The 15,257-nt window shown below is 37.1% G+C and overlaps 2 protein-coding genes across 3 annotated transcripts; one reads left to right on the top strand and one right to left on the bottom strand.

The window, feature by feature from the left end:
* The first annotated feature begins 5,448 nt into the window (after positions 1-5,448).
* On the top strand, positions 5,449-6,846 carry LOC113042477 (corticoliberin-like). The gene is made up of 2 exons (XM_026201362.1): positions 5,449-5,627; positions 5,967-6,846. Exon 2 carries the CDS (start codon positions 5,989-5,991, stop codon positions 6,475-6,477), a length of 489 nt encoding a protein of 162 aa, XP_026057147.1. The 5' UTR covers positions 5,449-5,627; positions 5,967-5,988; the 3' UTR covers positions 6,478-6,846.
* Positions 6,847-7,481: 635 nt separating this feature from the next.
* On the bottom strand, positions 7,482-13,798 carry LOC113042476 (tripartite motif-containing protein 55-like). 2 transcript variants are annotated; one of them, XM_026201360.1, is made up of 8 exons: positions 13,540-13,798; positions 13,055-13,224; positions 11,379-11,556; positions 11,133-11,228; positions 9,974-10,207; positions 9,636-9,658; positions 9,438-9,562; positions 7,482-8,602 (listed from the first exon to the last, which is right to left on the bottom strand). In XM_026201360.1, the coding sequence occupies exons 1-8, from the start codon at positions 13,657-13,659 to the stop codon at positions 8,436-8,438; spliced, it is 1,113 nt and encodes a 370-aa protein (XP_026057145.1). In that variant the 5' UTR covers positions 13,660-13,798; the 3' UTR covers positions 7,482-8,435. The 2 variants fall into 2 exon arrangements, with proteins under 2 accessions (XP_026057145.1, XP_026057146.1); XM_026201361.1 differs by having other exon boundaries at positions 11,379-11,553.
* Positions 13,799-15,257: the final 1,459 nt, after the last annotated feature.

Here is a 15,257-nt window from a genome sequence, read left to right as displayed (position 1 = left end):
ATTTTCCTTTGTGCTTAAGACTTTGAACCCTGGTGCTGGGAGCTTGTGCAACGCTGCCAGAATACATGCAGTTTGTGCATGCATTAGAAAATATAACATTCTGCAGTTTATTTACTAATCATTTGAGGTCATTTCGTGATTTCAACCACCATACAGTAGGCTAACCACTAACATCAGCCACCTCATCTTGTCATTGGAGACGTGATGCAGCACTAAACAGTCTTTCGCTGTCAGATTGTAATGATTTTTTTTGATAGTTTTAAATACTTTTACACTGCCGACATGTTTGGTGCATTAGTGCCTGCAAATACAACTGTGTTAAAACACCTTATAGAAACATTTCAGCATTCTATGGCACCTTTAAGATAAAAAAGTAGTGAGTAGTGCCAGTAGTCTAACATTGTAACTATTATAACAGTTACTATAACAGTTAAAACTCAAGTGGAGAAGCAGCTAACAGACAAAGCCAGCATCCTCTCCCTAGGAGAGTTGTCCACTTCCACAGGGTAGGCCTAATTATTGATGAATCTAACTGGATGGTGAAATCATGCTGTAGAGTTGGAGTGGCAGTGAATACCAGGAGCTTAGATTTTGCCAGGTTAAGCTGTAGGTTATGTTCATTTATACATGCCGAGATGCTCTCTAGGCAGCCTGAGATCCATGCAGCTACCCTTGGATTATCTGGTTGAAATATGTTATATGGAAAAGAGAAGAAGTCCAACAACTGATCCCTGAAGAACCCCAGTGACTAGTTTACGTGCTTTGGATACCTTCCTTTACATTACATTCTGAATAAAATATTTCAGTAATGTGCCATTGGCAAATATTTAAATATTAACATTAAATATTTAAATATAATTATGTATAAAATATTAACGGTTTATATAAAACAATTTAAATAATAAAGTGTTATAGGTGCAGTACCAATAAAGTTATAATATTGACATTTGAGAAGTATTTCAGTTCTTGTTCTTGGCCGAGTAGTTCATTATGCCAGCCACACAGGCTCCATGTCTGTTGTTAGCCGCTATCCTCAGAGGCAATATGCAGAGCAAAAGAAGAAATCGGCACCAAAAGTCATCCGTGACATGGCTGGATCGAGACAAGGAGAGGTGGATCGTGGTAAGAACTACAAGGAGCTGTGAGTGCTGGGGATGTAGGCAGAGCTAGGAAAAGCTGTGGTCGGTTAGCTACACAGCTAGTCGCAGGGATTTGCTACCAACTGCTACAAACCAACTGGAGTCATCTGAGTCGGTAAGATCTCTACAACAGACCCAATTATAATTCTGAGGGATTTTACTTGTTACATTAAGATAAAAATGTAGCGCCAGTAGTCTTATGTTGTAACTATTATAACAGTTACTATAACAGTTAAAACTCGAGTGGAGAAGCAGCTAACAGACAAAGCCAGCATCCTCTCCCCAGGAGAGTTGTTCACTTCCATAGGGCAGGCCTAATTACTGATGAATCTAACTGGATGGTGAAATCATTCTGTAGAGTTGGAGTGGCAGGGAAGACCAGGAGCTTAGTCTTTGCCTGGTTGAGCTGTAGGTGATGTTCATTTATCCATGCAGAGATGTTCTCCAGGCAGCCTGAGATCCATGCAGCTACCCTTGGATTATCTGGCTGAAATATGTTTTATGGAAAAGAGGAGGGGTCCAACAACTGATCCCTGAAGAACCCCAGTGACTAGTTTATGTGCTTTGGATACCTGCCTTTCTATTGAGTATTATATAAAATGTTTAAGTGAAGTGCCATAGGCAAATATTTAAATATTAATATTAAATATGAAAATAGTAAAGTTTAATATAAAACAATTTTAAATAACAAAGTGTTATAGGTAAAGTACAAATAAAGGTATAATATTGACATTTGAGTTCTTCATTAAATTCAATACATAAGATGTTACTGGAATTTGGACACAACCTATAAAAATAGGGTAATACAGTTAAGTCTTTCACTAAACAACAGCATGGTGTCTTTAAACATCTGAGTGTGCTGTTTTTAAACATCTCCGGGTGCCATTAATATAAGGCTGAAATCCAAGAGGAAGCCAATATTGTGAGTTTTCAGAATTCAATTAAAGACATCAATTCATATCAGTAAACACCCCATTGAGAAGACAGATGAGCCCTTCTATTGAGTCAGACCCCAGTCTATTCGGAGTAAGGAGATCAGCAGGCTCTCTGAGCCTCTTTAAACTCATTTATAGTACTGACAACCTTTACTGATATCCCCTCACAGTTGACCAGAATAGACTATATCTGTTGACAATGATGCGCAGCTTAATGGCGTCATTGTTAACAGCACTGCCATGATTCGATGCAATTACAAGGATGAAAGTGAAGTATCTTACGGCGTTGTGAGGAACAAATGAGGTAAAGAGTTGAATGAGCTTGAATGAAGAGTCAAATGATACTCTGTTTGAGTGTTAAACCTATCAAGAGCAAGATGCAACGTTTCTCTCACTCTCTGAAGTGTGTCAGATTTTTTCTTTAGAACCGCTGGTAAACATAAGACACATTGAAAATCACATAAAGCACTAGTATGGATACGATTTGCCAGGCCCACGGCACTTCCTGTGTTTCATCACGTGCCATGTTTTGTTATCCATTTCCAGACGTTGATTTGAAATCGTAGTGACATCGATGACCACAAGCGAATTTGTTAATTTTGCAGCAAGGTGGTACGTTGGATTTGTGTCAGTAAGCAGCCGCATGTCATGATGGGACTTGACACCTGGCCTGAAGGGAGGAGGAAAATGCTCTGCTTTATTTTGCGTAGAAACGCTTAAGCTTTTGACCTCATCATTTGTTTGAACGCTTCATACAATCGATCAGAATGAAAACTCCCACGCAGCAGATCAAGTTTTCAGTCTGAAACATCAATGAATGTCAGGAATTGCTTCATAGAGGTGTTTTGTCTAACTTTTAGGATCACACAGACGTGGGGAGAATATAATAATAATTAATTTACCGAGTGAATCACCGGCGTAAATTTGAGTGGATTAGGGACTATGTGCTTTGAGGAGCTCGAAATAGAACCAAGATGTCTGCCGCCTTCTTCATCTGTCAGCTTTATCGTAGATGGATGCAGTCATTATCCATAATAACGTTATTCTTGGGATGAATCCACTCTTCTTGTTAACCGTCAGCCTTTTTCCCCTGAGCCTTCCCCATCCCACATATCATAAATGTAATGGCACTTTCCACAAATAGGGTGCAAATTGGTGCCCCAAGTTTTTTTCTTTTTTTTTTTTTTAAGCGTTACAGGCACAAATTTCATGCTTTCATTGTAAGAACTGGAAATGTTAGATAACCATGAAATGTAGTTCAAAACACATCAAATGCCTGTATCCCTCCTTTGGCCTCGCCATATTTCTTGATTTTATGATTGTGTCCAACAATTATAATCACACAACAATGTGCTAATTTTGACATTTTTTTTTTGAAATTTGTATTCATTGTTATATTTTACTATATTTAAAAAAAAGAATTAATTATAGAACAGTCCATACACTGAAAAAAACTGTGTACATAAAAAATTAAGCCTTATGCAATTTAATTAATAGTAAAATTCCATCAAATCGAATTTAATAATGCCTTATGTATTTTAATTGAATTAATGAGTAAACATTGTTTAATGATTCAATTAAAATATGTAAGGATTATTCAATTAAATTTGATGGAATTTTACTATTATTTAAATTGCATAGCCTAAATAATTTGTATTTATTTTTTAATACAATTACGTAAATCTTAGAAAAAGGCTTTATTTGAGTGTAGGTTTTACTTTTTGCTCAAAAATGACTGAAATCCTAAACTATATATATATTTTTTCAGTGTATGAGCTGTTTCTATTATATCATTTTTATCTAAAAATACTACAATGAACTGAATGCAATTCAACATATCAGGCCAACATTTCGTTGAGATTTGTGATCTAATAGTTTCTGAGTGAAGTTGTTTTTTGGTCTGTTTTTTTAATATGTAAAAAAACATTTCTTTCACTGATCATGTTGAGAAAAAAATAAAAAGCATTTTCAAACATTGTTTTGTATCCTATTCATTGAAAGTGCCTAATAATTCTTATTTTTACATGTTGAAAATCTTTAAAACCAAAAACCATGTCTGGATGAAAGGACAAAGCACCAACGTGGAATTTCCATTCAAACATTTTGAGAAATATCAAACCTCTATTTCTTTACACTTGTTAGCATGTATTGTCTAGAAGCTGATTGGGACGCTGTCTGATTGGCATTCTGAAAGCAGGTGTAAAGGGGCTCGGGCCAAGTGTTCCATCTCCCAGCCTCCCTCATGGCCAGAGCACAGCGAGGGGGGAGGACAGCACTTGACAGCAGTGACTGCGAGAGTGACGCGGTCCTGCCGCTGTGCATCTGTAATCACCGGGACCCAAAGCTCTGTCTGTGCTGTCTGGATAAGTGACACCCGCTAGAACATTTGCCCGAAGTTCACCACGCCTGTGTGCCTGTGCCTGCAACAACTGAACAACCTGCGCTTCGGTGTGACGTATTTGATCGATTTTATGCAGGGAACGGCCTGGAATGTGACCAAAGGATTGATTATTGCAGTCACACCACTTTAAAATGCATCTTTGGTCATTAGAGATGAATGCGCAATTAAGCAAAGATCAAGAATGCGACCAGATATTCAAATTCTGTCAGTGAAATGCCACATTTGGTCAAACAATTAAGAGTATAGAATTATGACAGAGAAAGTATAAAGTTGTAAAATTTGAATTTAGTAAGTATTATTTTAATAAATTCAAGGGCTTTTACTTTTTTCCTGTCAGAAATTGTAATCGAGTGTAATTTTGTCCGTTGACGTTTGTCGAGTAATTTGGCGCCCTCAGCTAACCGTCAAACACAAATAAGGCTAATTTTGTGCCCAGTCTCAAACACTACAGGTTTAGTAATATTTTTCTGATATGTAAATCTATAAAAGTAAAATCTAAAAAATTACATCAATACTCATGCTTTGCCTACATATATGATCCCATAGCGATCTTAAGTGGAAGCCATGGTTACTACTTCGCTTGAACTTGACTTGTGTCGCGAACGTCTGTTGACTGCAACTTTTTCAGAACTTTTGTTAAATAAAATACAAACTTTTAAGACCCTTTCACTACAATTTTATTTTGACTTCCTTTGAAGGGTTTCAAGTCGTAATTATGGAGCCTCATATAATTTGTTTTATATTTTAGATTATAACACATAAAGCTAATTCGAAAATATTAGATATAGGACAGTGTTCTAAATATTCCAAAAGATGCGAAAAGATCAATAGAGGATCCTAAAATACCTCTGGTTTTATATGCATCTTCTTTCACACACATCCACACACACACACACACACACACACACCTCGATGACTCATTCAAACCGAAAACTGTTCACTTACGTTCATTCAAGTCAACTCTCTCTCCCCTCTGCGCAGACGCAAGCTACTAAATGCGTGACACTTGTCGCTGACCGTGCCTATATAAATGCAAACTCCTGCCTTCCTTTGAAGAAGTCCTAAAAGTAATATCTTGATAGGCATCAACTGGAAGACAGACGCTCCTCGCAAAGTTCAAAAACCATCCAAGGATATACCAATTACGCACAGGTACGCAACATCTTATCTGGAATAAGACAGCATATATTGAGGTAGCCTAATAAAAGTTGGGTAATAACATCTTAAACTGATAATCTTTATTCTAGTTAGTTTGTATTGCTGTGGATGCGTCCTCGTGTTTTGCGCACAATGAGGCACCGAGCTCTCCAACTTTAAAGCGTGCGCAAATGCCCAAGTGGACTTAGAAATATACATTTGTGCAATGCAATTATTAATGCGAATGTGCAGTAACAAATTGAATCTGCCAAGATTTGAGCTTCGTCCCAGAGTGCGCAAAACAGTTGCTGAGAAGTTGAAATCGTGCGCATAATTGACTCACTTCTCCCGCAGATTCTCCTCGCCACTTTTTGACATGAAGCTCAATTTTCTCGTCACCACCGTGGCTCTGCTCGTTGCCTTTCCACCACCGTATGAATGTAGAGCCATCGAAGGCAGCTCCAACCAGCCAGCCACGGACCCCGATGGAGAGCGACAGTCCCCGCCGGTTTTGGCACGCTTAGGGGAGGAGTACTTCATCCGGCTCGGTAACAGAAACCAGAATTATCTCCGATCCCCAGCCGACAGCTTCCCCGAGACATCCCAGTATTCCAAAAGAGCACTGCAGCTCCAGTTAACGCAGCGTCTGTTGGAGGGGAAAGTTGGGAACATCGGTCGCTTGGATGGCAATTACGCGCTCCGGGCGCTCGACTCAGTGGAGAGGGAGCGCAGGTCGGAGGAGCCGCCGATTTCCCTGGATCTGACCTTTCATCTGCTACGAGAAGTACTGGAGATGGCCAGAGCCGAACAAATGGCCCAGCAAGCTCACAGCAACCGCAAAATGATGGAAATATTCGGGAAGTAACCATGAGCAAACCCATTAGCCAAAGATATTTTTACATTTAGCACAGACATGAATATTCTGTACCATAGTGCTGCTTTTCCATCATGATCTATTTATACCGGTGACTTATTTATTTGTAGATATTTCACTGAAGACGAATAGAGCACACTAGGTGTATATGAAGCGCAAAACTGTCATCACTCTCCATCAATGTTATTGTATAAGTGATCATTCAGAACTGTAGATGAAGAAAACGTTTGAGTTTCTTTAAAAAAAAAGACAATATTTTCCAGTACTGTATTTTGCTTAATTTATCTGACAGACTTGAGTTTCATTGTAACATACAGTACATTGTTTAAGTTTGTTAATAAACTAATGAGCAACCATTCATTTTTGTTGTGCAAGAGAATGTCTTATATTTATATTTTTCAATAAAACTTTGAAAGCCAGTTTGACACCTGTTGTCTAGATTATTGGCATGAAAAAGTGATTAAATAATAAAATAAACTCTACTTATATTTCACAGTCATCACGTAAACAGATGCATGTATCAATGAATGAACATGTTTTTAATATGTCTGCAAACTTATAACTTTAAGAATCAATAAATTAGGGTAATCCAGAGATGATTGACAGACAAAGCATCTTGTTCCTGAGTGGTTTAACCAAGGGTAGAACAATTCTTTATATACAATATTGAATCTATAATTTATTAATTACAATCAAAAAGGGTAAACATGATCTTATATCACAAGAAGGTAATTTTTTACCACCTACCTTCAAAAAATGGAACCTAAAAGCAAGCTCAAAAATAAGTCATAAACATACAAGGTTTCTCAAGAGTATTTTGCACATATAAATTGACTCATTAAATCAATACACTTGCTGACGTTTAATGCCACTAATGTACGTTTTCAAAAAAAGACATCAAAATATAATTTTTCCTGGACTTTGCACTGTGTCTTTATTATCAAATACAGTATAAACACTGGTGCTGACTGAAACTTTTCACAGCAAACCAAATAGCTGATGAGTGGTGACTCATTCTACAGCAACTGGAGATCTTGGGTGTACTTTCACCGAACCATGTCCTAAAGTGTACGGCTGAAGCACATCCAAATCCAATCAATAACTCAAATGTGAACTAACAAGGCACTCAGAACATTTCAACCTTATGTTTTTATTGTAGCACCACAGAGTGCATGTCACTTCGACTAATTCATTCATTGCAAAGGTGGAAGCCACACATGCTGAGCCGAGTGTTGTTTTGGGGTTGTGCTCCCTGGACCTCATTAAGTTGGTTGTAGCCGTTCTCTGTGTGAAGCCAGCAACAGAAGCACATCCTGTCACTGCTCACCCTCCACTGGGCCAGAATATATGCATTGCGCAATGTCCTGGCATCGTTATTTCAGCTCGACCACCGAGATGTGCGAACATCACTTGTTTACTCTTCGCTTACTCTAAGACCAGGGGAAGACAATCCTGTGAGCAAAGAGATGAGGCGATTACTTCCACAGATGTTTCTTCATGTAGATAAGGCATCTGCTGTATATGTGATACATCAATGCTTTTGGAACTGCACTGGATGTTGATTTGAATTAAATCTGTTACAAATGATTACACTCACGAGGGTAACCTTTTATTTGACGTTGATGTTTATAAATATGAAATCCAGGGAACATTTAAAGTGAATCATGTCATTCATAACTCAAATACCACTGCCGTGCCAACTGCAATGAAATACCACGCGAACACTCCCTACGCAGTAAACAACACCACAAATCTTGGAAGGGTTTCTTAAGTCATCTCCAATTATATTTAGTCATCTAGTGACTTTTCTTAAGCAGCTACTGAAACAGAAACAGTACCAGCACTGGTAAAATAGTCTGTTTTCAAACTGTAGGTGTCCATATTGTTTTGAACATCTTGCAAAAAATGAACGCTGGATCACTTTGTGTTGACATTTGCACTTTGTGAAGCTAGGATGATGTGCCGGGTCTGCATGTGCTCAGGGGCTGTGGGGGAAGAAGGGGCGGAAGGGCTTCTTCGTTCAGTGAGTCCACTTCTCCCGAGGCTGTTTGCCCTGCCCGGCTGTCTGCATCGACAGCCACCTCCTCCTCGTCCTCCTCCTCATCATCATCATCATCTGCAAACAATGAAAGTTTAAAGGAATAGTTCACCCAGAAATCTAAATGTGCAGAAAGTTTACTCACCCTCAGGCCATCTAAGATTTAAATGAGTTTGTTTCTTCATCGTAACAGATTTGGAGAAATTTAGCATTACATCACTTGCTCACCAATAGATCCTCTGAACTGAATGATCCACATGACTGCAGTCTATTGGTTAACATCTTGTGAAGTGAAAAGCTGTGTTTGTAAGAAATAATCCTTAAAGTGTTTTAATTTTAAACGGGCCAAAATACCAGTCTATAATACATAATAACGCTTCCTCCGGTTAAGAAGTTCACTGCGTGTTGTCATCTCACATCAAAATTCATTGATATATTTCTTCTAGTGCTATCAAATGATTTATTAATCACATCCAAAATAAACTTTTTTGTCTATATACTATATGTATGTGTACTGTATATAATTATGTATACATAAATACACACACATACAGAATATATTTTGAAAATATTTACATGTATTCATTTATATTATATATATATATATAATATATAATATGAAGATACCATCAACCTCATACTGAGTATATACAATACTGACAGTTTTTACACCATGCTTCTGATGGAGTTTAGTAAATTAACTGACAAATCTGATGAATATACTGAATAGCAAAGCTGGCTTTTGAACTGGCTACTCATTGAGTCACGATTTGAAAACATGCTTTAGAGGCTTCTAAATAGCACATGAAAACGTTATTTTCAAAATCAATTCAACAAGCTAACTTGATTTAGACCAACACATGTTGATAGTCAAAGTTGAATCAGCTTAATGAGCATTTCAGGTGAGTTGTACCTCTGGCGAAGTCGATATTACGTAGAGCCCTGCCCTCTCTTTTGAAGCTCACAGAGTAATGATCCATGTTCTCATAGCCACGCTCCACTCTCTCCAGGTGCGAGGTATTCGATGCCTCTGCAATTCTAGCCAATAAGAAATCAATTTGTGTGTTTGTTCAAAATACACATTAATGTTGCAGAAAGGATCAACACTTACTTTTGCAAGAGGGGTTTGGTATTCTGTACGGCATGTGTGAAAGAAAAAGAGATTTTTTATTTCAGATAACACAAATTATGTATACAATACATACTTAATTTCTACAGGGTTCCCACAAATTTTATCAATCTTTTTTTATGTACATCATTCAGCGCTGACATGGATTTCCATGCCAGTCTTTTAAATTCATGGATTTAAGTAATTAAGTAATTAATGCCAGAACCTTCTTTTTTGGGTGAACTGTCCCTTTAAATAAATTGTGCCTTATAAAACGAATAATACAAAAATCCATGATTGTGTTAGCTCTGTATCTATAATCTATTGTAGGGATAAAGGACCTGTAAGAAAACAGCCATCTCAGGTTCTTCCAGTGTCTGGATTCCTGTCTCCATGATTTTGGTCATAGACTCCAGATGATCTCCATACTTCCTTGTGAGCCGACGTATGTAATTGAGTTTCTCTTCCTGTTCAGCGTTAACTTTCACATTCATCTCTCTCTTCCTGTCCTCCAGGATGGCATACAAATGGTCAAACTTTTCACACACCTTGGATTTTTGTCGCCTGCCATTTTCCTATAAATATTTAAAAAAAAGTAAATCAAAATAAAATGTTTTATATTTATTATATTTATACTTATATATATATACATATATAAGATATTATGTTGCACAGTTCTTTAAATAAATCTGTTGTTTTTTCTATTCTAATCAAAGAATCCTGAAGAAACTGTATCAAAGATTCAACTGTTTTCAACATTAATAATAAGAAGAAATGTATCTTAAAACGCAAATCAGCATGATTTCTGAAGGATCATGTGACACTGAAAACTGGAGTAATGACTGCTAAAAATGAAGAAGTTTTGCCATAACATGAATAAATTACATTTTAAAATATATGAATATAGAAAATAGTTGCTTTAAATTGTAATTATATTTTACAATATCACAGTATTTTTCCTTCAAATAATTGCAGCCTATGTGAGCCTAAGAGACTTCTTTATAAAAATCTTAAGATCTCTATGTAAACGGTATGTAGCACATGATCATATAATATTTTACGAAAGAAAAATGCCACTTTATAGGCTATTATTGGACGACTGGAACACAGCCATAATGTTTGATGTAAATCGCTAACTATAGACCACCACAATTTAAGAATACGGTTTATGTGTAAATGCACTCTGTAAATCAATAGTTTGACTGCCTGCTCCTTTCTTCGACCGTATCTAACCCTCAACCTTGTTCACAATGACTTTCCGTCAGAGAAGCCATATGCTCAACAACAGAGATGGCTCATTTCTGCCTGCTTGTCAATCATGGAGCCTCTGTGAATGCAACTGTGAGGTCTGGAGAGAATCCAGCTTCCTGCCTGCCTGGCTCGTCGATGCCAGAGCGTGTGTATCTATTGTCAGAGGAAGCGTTCTTACATTCCTCATCAATAATCCTGCTCTTATGCCAGGCTTTGGGGAGGGAGAAGCCCCCACACAGGGTGACTAACCTCTATGCTTCTGCAGGTCTCCTCCAACTGACTGATGATGCCTTGGATTCTGTCATTATTGCCCACCATCATTGCTATTCTATCCGAGAGCTCTGTCTGGAGATGAGGACGTGCGTAAGCATATTAACACACAACTGTAAAAATATATGCTGCACACACAAGCACATACACACTGACGCAAACTCTGGCGTATTTATGCAGACAAACATAAAATATTCATATGCCTGGAAAGCGCAAGAGTTTTACCTTTTGCGTCTGGTAAATACTGTTAAGAGGGGCCACTTCACAGTCCTTATGGGCGCCGAACACTTTACACATAGAACAAGTGGGTACGCAGCAGCTCAAGCAGTAAATGTTGATTTTCTCATCCTCATGGACTTCACACATCGGTTGGTCAACCTTCTGTTCAGGAGAAGGTCTGCTGCTGTGGAGAATAACAGATCCATGAGTATCAAAGTCTGACATCTGAGGTTAAACAGTATTTAATAAAACAGATTCTAAGGTTCAATGCCTTTCGGCTTTTGCCTCAGATGTGGACAGGACTTCAAATTAATGCCTAATGAAATAACTTTAGAGTTCAGATGGACATATTGAGGGTTTGTTATGTGTGTCAGGTAGCCTAAGAGATTCAACACTGACTGGTGGAACTAAAAATAAATGTGCTGCCAGCTGACTGTCATCCTTAGCCTTCTGGTCTGTCTGAGTCTCAGGTCTTGGGAGACACATGGACGCTAGGTAATCTGTCTTTTGCAGTGAAAAACACTGATTTATAGAGATTTAAACATGAACCTCTCATTCAAAAGCTGTTTTTGAATTCATAAAGTGAAACGCTTAAGTGGGATGCAAAGTGACAGGGTGGTGGAGAACTTAATCGTTCAGCCTTGGGGAATTTCATTCTTAAAAGGATGTCTGCTCTTTTTTTGTTTTCTTTTTTCTTCTTTAATGAAAAAAGGTTTCTTCATGCACTTTACTTAAAGGCCAAAAGATTATTACCTCTACAATAGAGGTAACTATGGAAGCCCATTTCCAACACATAAGAAAAAATGTTTTGGTAATCAATAAAAATATAATATAATATGCAATTACATTAAAAAAAGTTTTTACAAATTTTGACAAGCCCATTTGGAAGCCCACCACACAGGAAAAGTAATCATGCGTATAACAACAACAACAACAACAAAAAGTAATTATTATATCAGAAATTTAAAAAAGGCCAGTTATGTTACATTTTATAATCATCTTATAATTATGATTTACCAAAGCATTTCTTATGTGGTGGAAATGGGCTTCAGTCTGTAAATTATAGCCTATTAATAGAAATCACATTAGTTTAGACATTAATTGATTAAATGTTTTAGTCTACAGAGCTCCAGACTAAACAAAAGTGAATAGGAAGAAGTTATTGACTCCTAACCAGCAGCATTTATAACCAATATCTATTGTTATTTCATTATATTAGAATACAATAATTCCAAAACGCTGTTGAGATTATAACTAAAATTAATAAAGGTAATCTCAGGAACATAAGGTACACATAACAGTAACAGTTCCTGGTTTATAAATCGGTTATAACTGAAAAATGTCTCGCGGCTATTTGTATCGAATAAGCCTGCTATAATTGTTAGGACTGACTCATTAAAAAGAACGTTGATTAACAAATCGAGCATCACGACTTGTGTGCAGGAAATGCTGCTGCGCACTCGCAAGAAAACAAAGTTTATCGAAATGTCGCCAGCTATTATTATTTTTTATCACTGTCGCCAGTTTTGGGTCACAAATGGTAACATTTTGCTCGCAGTCTGGAGCCCTGGACTACATTTGTAGGCTACATTTCTCTTGAACATTGTCATCACACAAGGGATCTTGTTAAACCATAAGGACATCCTAGAGCTTCCCGAGGGGTTTTGTTTATCAGGTCTAACCTGATGTACTCCTGCTTGTACATGTCAATGATGTTTTCCACCAGAAGGTTTCTCTGCAGACCGTAGACCCCATGGCGGTTCAGCACAACTTCATGCCTGCAGGATGGACACCTGAAACGGCCACCTGACGTCACTGTGCCTCCTCTGGTGGGAAGGTATGGATTTGAGGACTGGATAGGAAGTTTGAGACAGCAAATGGACAAAACTCCTTATTTTTTAGTGATTAATGTTTATTTATAAATATGTATTTTAGCTTTAGGTAGAACACAAATAGTCTGTGTTTAAATAAAAAAGGCGATTGAGGTGAAGCAACACTATATTAGAATAAATATTAGGCTACAGTAAAATACAACAATTAATATAACTAAATAAAGGTTCTAAAAACCTCCACACATAAATAAAACAGTTTTTTTTTTCTAAAATAGGGTATATCAATATTTCTGTGATAAATGTTGTTAATAAACAAAAAAAAATTGAAACTGTACCTGGAAAATGTCATTGGCACATTTCCGGCAAAGATTGTGTTGACAAGGAAGAATCACAACCGGTTTCGTGAACATTTCCAGACAAATGGGACAAATAAGCTGCTTCTCCAAGCTGTCCATCCTGATTTGATCAGCAACGACTTAAATTGAGAATGAGACCGTTTGTGACTGAGAAAATTAAATTGCCCCAGTTCTTGTACACGGGGTGAAATCAGGCCCTCTCCATTGCCCAACCGCCTGTCTGTAGCCTCTATAATGAGGCTTGGCATTCCCCCACGCCTAGGCCCACTATCGCTGAGCGCTGTTTTTAGAAACTGCACGTCAGAGGTTGCCATGTTTACTTGCCCAAATATGAAAATGATACGGTTGACTCAACGTGCATCTCTTAAACACAGTTAACACAGAAAAGATAAAAAAAAAAACGTTGATTAAATAAATGATAATAAAAATATTACATATTCTGCATAAAAATACGATTTAAATATGATTATAATTTTAGTATTTTTGCTTTTATGAGAAGATCAAAGACTTATCAAAGCACAAAAAAAATTTAACAACAATATAGGCTACTACAAATTCTACTCAGTTTTGTAACGTAGCGAAGTATTATGCAATATACAGAGTATCCTCTTGAATTCTATGATATGGTAAGTGTTCTTGTAATGATAACATTACCACACACAGAGAGTGCACACACTGTGAACACACACTGGATTTATGCTGTGGTGCCCGAGGAGCAGTTTGGGGTTCGATGCCTTGCTCAAGGGCACCTAAGTCGTGTTATTGCCGGCCCGAGATTCGAACCCACAACCCTAGGGTTAGGAGTCAAACTCTCTATTGCCTTTGTTTCCAAACAAAGATCACAGCGCCGTTTTGCGTCTCTGAGCAATGTATGGTGTTCACTGCTTTTTGAAAAAGAATCAGTTGAAGGAACGATTCGAATCACTTATCAGTGACAAATGCTTAGTCAAATACTTTGTCCTGAATTAATCAGCTGTTTTAATTTCATTAACATCCACTTCCTGCCAACTACTGGCGGTTTTAATTTCATATTTCGATTTTTTTTTTTTTCAAATATCAGTATTCAGCGTTCTGTGGTTAAAACAACAGTATTTATGCATTTGTAACTGTAGGTTAAATGTATCCATGTCTCTTCTGAGATACATTATCCTAAATACATCTAAATATCACTTTAATAAGCACTTTTCATGCACAATATCAGATACTTTTACAAACTTTCACAAAAGATATATTCTAAACGGTGACTTCAACGTCTACCTAAGTCATTTTCTGGTAAGATATCTACTTTTACACAACTGTGTCTTTCAAGTACTTTATATCAACCACTGAACAGAGATTACATAACTGAATTCAATGATGAACTGCCTTTAACTATCATTTTGCATTATTGAGACACTGTTTTCCAAATGAATGTTGTTCAGTGCTTTGACGCAATGTATTTTGTTTAAAGCACTATATAAATAAAGGTGATTGATTGATTGATTGATTGATTATACTACAATTGGAAAATACTGTAAACTCATCTGATCGGCGTGATGACGTTTAATGTCTCCACATTGCCTGTAGACTCATTTAGCAACTTTAGCAAAGGTCTTTTCAAGAAACTTACCAGTAAAAAATAAAATAAAATAACTCACGAGTTAGTGTAACTCGTGTGTTTTATACCGTAGCGCAATACACGTTTTTTCATATGCAAA

This window comes from Carassius auratus, chromosome 24 (genome assembly GCF_003368295.1).
Source record: "Carassius auratus strain Wakin chromosome 24, ASM336829v1, whole genome shotgun sequence".
NCBI lineage: Eukaryota > Metazoa > Chordata > Actinopteri > Cypriniformes > Cyprinidae > Carassius > Carassius auratus.
The sequence above is the reverse complement of the archived record's forward strand: the minus strand, read 5'-3'. Positions and strand labels throughout refer to the sequence as shown.

Excerpts from the sequence above, each read along its gene's own strand:
- LOC113042476 (XM_026201360.1), bottom strand. The coding sequence starts at position 13,659 with ATGGACAGCTTGGAGAAGCAGCTTATTTGTCCCATTTGTCTGGAAATG. Across the intron at positions 11,557-13,054 it reads TACAAGCAGGAGTACATCAG|CAGCAGACCTTCTCCTGAAC; the intron begins GTTAGACCTGAT and ends TATTCTCCACAG. Across the intron at positions 9,659-9,973 it reads AGATGGCTGTTTTCTTACAG|AATACCAAACCCCTCTTGCA; the intron begins GTCCTTTATCCC and ends CATGCCGTACAG.
- LOC113042477 (XM_026201362.1), top strand. The coding sequence starts at position 5,989 with ATGAAGCTCAATTTTCTCGTCACCACCGTGGCTCTGCTCGTTGCCTTT.